The sequence below is a fragment of the Lactuca saligna genome, chromosome 7, assembly GCF_052625555.1.
Source record: "Lactuca saligna cultivar CGN05327 chromosome 7, ASM5262555v1, whole genome shotgun sequence".
Taxonomy (NCBI): Eukaryota; Viridiplantae; Streptophyta; class Magnoliopsida; order Asterales; family Asteraceae; genus Lactuca; species Lactuca saligna.
In genome coordinates this window covers 34,368,763-34,374,762 of record NC_136423.1, presented here as the reverse complement: position 1 = coordinate 34,374,762, position 6,000 = coordinate 34,368,763, and the positions used below count along the sequence as shown (strand labels likewise).

Sequence of the window (6,000 nt, the reverse complement as noted above, 5' to 3'; positions counted from 1 at the left end):
ATGGATTAATATATTATTAAATATAATGAACATAAAAAGCAATTCAACATACCTAAACAACTTAAAAGAAGACGCATTTCAACTTTATGTTGAGAGGAATATGCCTCTTTATTGTGGAACAAACATGAAACATCATGATGTAAGAATATATATGTTCTCCTATATAGCTTCCATACTCACACTACGCAAAAAATTCTAAAAAAATAGTTTAAATTTAGTATAAATGCATAAATGGCTTTTAAAAAAAAAAATTTGAACATTAGGGCAAATAAGTTGAAGGAAAAATAATGATGAAATTTTGTAAAAAAAGAGTTAGAACTTCCTTAGAAAGTCAATTTCTATAGATTTTTTTATTTATTAAGTTGTTATTTCTGTAATAAGTTAAAATAAACATTCATACATAATCAACTTTTACACATACAAATAGTTCCGTAACATAATGAAACCTTTATATTCGGATCATCCAAGCCAAATGAAGAATCCAAATTTAGGAAGTGGAGACGAAAATTACTTCCATTTCTTCCCGCCCTTTCCATGCTTACCAAACTTCCCGTGTTTCCCGCCTTTGCCATGTTTCCCTTGCTTGAACTTACCACCACTGTGTTTGCCATGTTTCCCACCCTGCTTATACTGACCACCACCCATATGTCCCATAGAGCCCATCAAGTTATGGGCTCCTTGGGGCATACTGTGGCCGCCATGGCCACCACCATGACTTTGGGACGTCAAATGGTGAACTCCATATGCTGCAGCTGCAGCAGCTGCACCCCCAGCTAATACCGTTCCCATTCCCGGTCCATGTCCTAAAGCAACAAAATTTCACATGATATCATTTTGTAGTGTAAAAAAAAATTATAACCAAAAGATAGACATATGTGTCTTTCATCATTTGTATTTTTTTTTTTATTATAAGTTTACAAATTATATACTTTAATCATCGAAATAAGTAAAATTATAAAAAGATTTAACAGTGCAAGAAATAGCAATGTATTTTTACTTTAAAAAACACCCAATTATAGCAATCTCATTCTATAATAAAGAAAAAAAAAAGTTGAAAATATAAACAAATTTTTTTAAAGTATAATATATTAATAAAAAACATAGGAAAGTACAATATTATCATGAAAAGAATTGGAAGTATAATGCTATAAAACACACAAAAAAAAAAATGGAAGTATAATATTATTTCCTCCACCTCTATGTTTATGGTATCTTTTGTTTAAATTAGATAAACCGAACAAATCACTGATCACTTTTATGACACTTTTAAGAAAAAAAAAATGGTTGTTTTTTATACATAAAACATTGATTAGCAACAATATCAAAATCAAGAAACAAAAGCGTGAAACTCAATTCCAGTGAACTATTTGTGATATTAATGTTGGCAATAACAATTAACAAATTAACAATAACAGCTAACCTCCTGAACTGTGTGAACTGTGTGAACCCGATTGACCAGGGTAGCCAGCTGGGGGATAACCCTGTTGTGGTGGATAAGCACCACCAGCAGGAGGATATCCCTGTGGAGGATAAGCACCACCAGCAGGAGGATATCCCTGTGGAGGATAACCACCACCAGCAGGAGGATATGCTGCCGGAGGATAGCCACCACCAGCCGGCGGGTATGCTCCTTGTGGAGGGTATCCGCCACCCTGTTGAGGAGGATAGTGCCCACCCTGTTGAGGAGGATAGTGCCCAGCTCCGGTAGCATATCCAGCAAGATTGCTTAATAACCCTTTGTCATGTTCGTTTTGTTGCCCATCTCCACCACCCATTTTCTTTCAATTTGGTATTGTATTCACGAAAACTGCAATGTAAATCAAAGACAATGGATTATTTCATAGATTTGGTGTTTACAGAGTTCTCTGGATGAATTCAACTCCAGCAATTACTAAGAAGAAAGCCAACTCATCAATCAAAGCCGGAAAACGTTAACCATTGAAAGGAAATGAGAAAATTTTCAACCAATTGAACATGATCAACAGTTAGATTCGGATTCGGGAAATAAGGATTCAATTAGGGTTTACAAACCGAGATACAAATCTGAGAAATTGACAAGTAAACCTTATGATCCGTTATAATAATTTGTCAATTAACAGCGGCATGCGTGATTCATGAAAACGCATATAGCATTGCTAAAAGTAAAATCACAGAACTTCTAAACCAGGTGTTTCCTGAATCTATACATGTAACGATCTAGATAGATGAATTTAGATATTTAATCGTATCCATTTCAACAGAAAACAGAGAGATTATTAAACAAAAATCAAAGCTATTGGAATTTGAGTTCCAATTTCGGAAGATCGAAATGGTGAATTGAAGTTCAATTAGACGAATTTAGATAGAGATGAGATGCTCACCAATCGTGATAATCTTCTGGCGGGTGTAGGTGTTGTCTTGAAATGATCAAACGCAGACTTCTTGACAAGTTGAGAGGATGCATGTACGTGTATATATACAAAAAGCAAGTGTATGAAAACGCGTTTTAAATAAATGTTCGTTTATGTAATTTATACTTTTGTATTTTTTATACGATTTAAAAAAGTAAACAGCATTTTAACCACATATACAAACACATTTTGCACCAATATTTATTAAAACATGAATTCAAACTTTTATTTGTGGAATGTGTTATCGTTAAATTCAATTATTTGTTGATTTGAATTATGTTGTTAAAAAAGATCGAACTATAACATATGTGAAAGATCGTATTACAAAAAGTTTGTGACCTTTATTAGGATATTTATATAAATATTCGATTCGTTTTTTAGTTTTATTGAAAAAAAAATGTGAGGTCGTATAGCTTTCCTTTATAAACTAATATTCCAGCTATATGTTCCTTTTATACTATATTACTTAAAAGAAATGCATAAATGCAACATTTTCTTTTGCATAATATCAAATTTGTTATCATCATTAAAAAAACGTAATTACATATATAAGCATTTAGCCTAAGATATTCTATTTTAAACAGACATTTTCACATATTTGTTAGTTGGTCGGTTTAAAAACTGAATCAAATTATTTAAGAAAAGTAACACACAATCTATGTCACTAATGAAATTCATCATATGATTGTGGTAGCTAAGGGGTCATGACTTTTATAACCATCTATTAATGTTTAATATCCATTTTTCAGTTTTAACAATTGATTTTTTTTAATTAAATTGTCCAAATCATTGTCCATGGTTCTTGAATAAATAATTTCTTCAAATAATTTGGTTATGTTTTGAAACTCAATTTATTTATCATAAAGTGATATAATTTTATTAATTAATCCATCAATCATCACCACAGTTTTTTGTAACTTTTTTGGGTGGAAAAATTGCTACACTTGTCTCATTTACATTAGTCTCGATCCGATTAATGGAACAAAAGTATATTTTTTTTTGTCCCTAAAAAAAGGTTAAACAAGATGAAATGAAAATACAATGCCATAATAACACAAATAAATGAAACTACAATGCTACCTTAGAAACCTTTAACTTAATAATAAAAACATACGTCAATGGTACAACTTTTTATCTAATTTTATCTCTCATTCTGCAAATAATTGTAAAAAAAACTATGATAGTTTTCGATAAATTCTTCTATAAATCTTTGCACCTTCAAATTCTGCATGAATCTCTCTTTCAGTTCGAATCCCCATTGGATTACTTAACAACCATCCTTCATTGTCACATGCCAAATCCGATTCAAACACGACCTTTGCTGACTCAGCATCAAAATAATTCCGCATGTCAACTGCAACTTCAAGCACATCCGACTGTATAAACACCTGTTTTACAGAAGGGCATTTACGTCTTTTCAACACAAGAGAGAGAGAGAGAGAGAGAGAGTCCATGTCCCTGTCCCACCTTTGTGGATGGGACAAAAAACTGTGTCAAGAATGGAATTGAATTCCATCAACACATGACGGAATGGAATCATGAATTCCAATTCCACCAGGAATCCACAATCCAACACACAACGGAATGGAATCATGGATTCCAATGGGAGTCGAAAATCCAACACACAACGGAATGGAATCACGGATTCCGATTCCGGTGGGAATTGACAAACCAAAGAGAAGTCATTACCTGTCCACCAGGCATTAAACTATCGGTAATTGCTTCCACAAGAGGCTTCTGCACAATCCTTCTTTTGTGGTGTCGTTTCTTGAAATGAGGATCTGGACACTGCGAATTAAATTTTCAAAGCTCAAAAATTGAATAATAGATTTGAAAGAAATAAATATAATTTAATTGAATTACATGGAGTTTAGAAATAAGGATGCACATGTACTCACCAATATTGAAACAAACATCAGAGGCCCAGGATATGTGGAAATGAGCTCCTTGAAGGATATTGTGGCATTTGCAAACACAAAATGTCTGCATAAATAATTACAATAATAATATGATAATATAAATATAATACATATAAATATATGTGCTTTGTATAATTGAGTAGTTTTTTCAAAATAAAACGTTGTATAATATGAAGAAACGAGAATAAGATGCTATAATAAACAAACCAATGGCATTACATTACCATTTACCATATCTTGAATTTAACCTTAAATTTAATTTTGTAATGTTTATTGTTTCATTTATTTTCAGGAAACTTGGAAAATTAATAAAAACTTACATATTACTAAGAGACAGCTCTTTCGCCCATTTTTCAGCCCGTGTAACCAACTACAAAGTGAAAAAAAAAAACTTGTTGTTACAAATACTAAATACTAATGCAATACTCAATTTCCAGAAATACCCCTTAAAAAATTATGCATATGAAGAAAAATCAAAATGAGTTAATATATATACCTTTTTTCGTATCTCAAGCCCCATATAGTTCTTGGAACCATGATTTCTCTTAGCAAGCCACATGAGAAATCTGCCACTACCTGAATTATTTAAATTGTTGGAGTAATCAGAATTTATTTAAATAAAGCAAACAATTGATTTTATGACATTCATCAACATATGCATAAAGAATAAGAGATATATTCATTACCACTTCCTACATCAACAACTAGAGGCAACTTTGGGTCTTCAAATACATCATTCCAATTTGGCACTTCAACAGGAATCTATCAAAATATAAAGAAAGCTCAAAGCATGTATTATGAGAAAGAGCTTAGAAATATAAATTTTAATCAAAATTGAGTGAGAGAAAGTGTATACTGATAAACTAGAGCTCAGAGGATTAACATGTTGCCTCACCCTAGTAGCACCTAACTCCTGATAATCAACAAAAAAAAAAAAAATGAAAAACAAGATGCAAACTTCATCAGGATTTTGCATCCAATTTAAATCAACACAGAAATCTTCGCGACAGAGTAAACCTAAGTTACCGATTTCTAATGGAATTTCAAAAGTGATTCCATTTACGAAATTGAAAAGCAAGCGTCGAACATTGAAAGCCATATAAGATAACATCGTGAGGAAACTAGCTAGGTCAGGAATATAATTACAGAAAATATTGTTCATCTGTTGTATATAAATGATTTTTCTAATACCTCACACACAATATGCGGAATGCTAAGATCAGCATACTCCAATGCGACGAGTTGAGGGCTCCTGATTTGCGGTTGTCGTTGTTGATTTTGAGAAATAGATACGGGGGATGAACAGTGGCAGATATGGCGACGATAACCATGAAGCAATGATGGTTTGGAGAATTTAATAGCAGTTGTAGTGATAGTTGAGAGAATTGGAATTTTAAGTCTGGTGTGAGCCATTGTTAAAGGGAAGATAACCAGGGCAGGGGTTTAGAGGGTTTTCTACTTTTCTATGGGCATGTAGTTAAACATTATCAAGGGTTTGGAATTTTTTTTTTTTTTTTTTTTCAACCAAAAAGTTCTTTTAACATGTTTATAAATCTTGTTGTTAGAATTTCAATGTATTGTCTTTTCCTATCTGATTGTATTCTTTTTGAACAGGAGTTATTATCTTATTTAAATTTTATTGTATTATTCGTTGTTAAAAAAAAAAAAAAAAAAAAAAAAAAAAAAAAAAA

General features: G+C 31.9%; 2 protein-coding genes across 2 annotated transcripts; both read right to left on the bottom strand.

Moving 5' to 3' along the window:
* Nucleotides 1-319: 319 nt before the first annotated feature.
* LOC145004022 (glycine-rich protein A3-like) lies at nt 320-2,494 on the bottom strand. The gene is made up of 3 exons (XM_078962926.1): nt 2,361-2,494; nt 1,421-1,807; nt 320-803 (listed from the first exon to the last, which is right to left on the bottom strand). The coding sequence occupies exons 2-3, from the start codon at nt 1,773-1,775 to the stop codon at nt 508-510; spliced, it is 651 nt and encodes a 216-aa protein (XP_078819052.1). The 5' UTR covers nt 1,776-1,807; nt 2,361-2,494; the 3' UTR covers nt 320-507.
* A 973-nt stretch (nt 2,495-3,467) lies between these two features.
* Nucleotides 3,468-5,791, bottom strand: LOC145005279 (tRNA (guanine-N-7) methyltransferase). The gene is made up of 8 exons (XM_078964354.1): nt 5,501-5,791; nt 5,166-5,222; nt 4,996-5,071; nt 4,806-4,885; nt 4,630-4,679; nt 4,289-4,373; nt 4,080-4,178; nt 3,468-3,778 (listed from the first exon to the last, which is right to left on the bottom strand). The coding sequence occupies exons 1-8, from the start codon at nt 5,720-5,722 to the stop codon at nt 3,566-3,568; spliced, it is 882 nt and encodes a 293-aa protein (XP_078820480.1). The 5' UTR covers nt 5,723-5,791; the 3' UTR covers nt 3,468-3,565.
* Nucleotides 5,792-6,000: the final 209 nt, after the last annotated feature.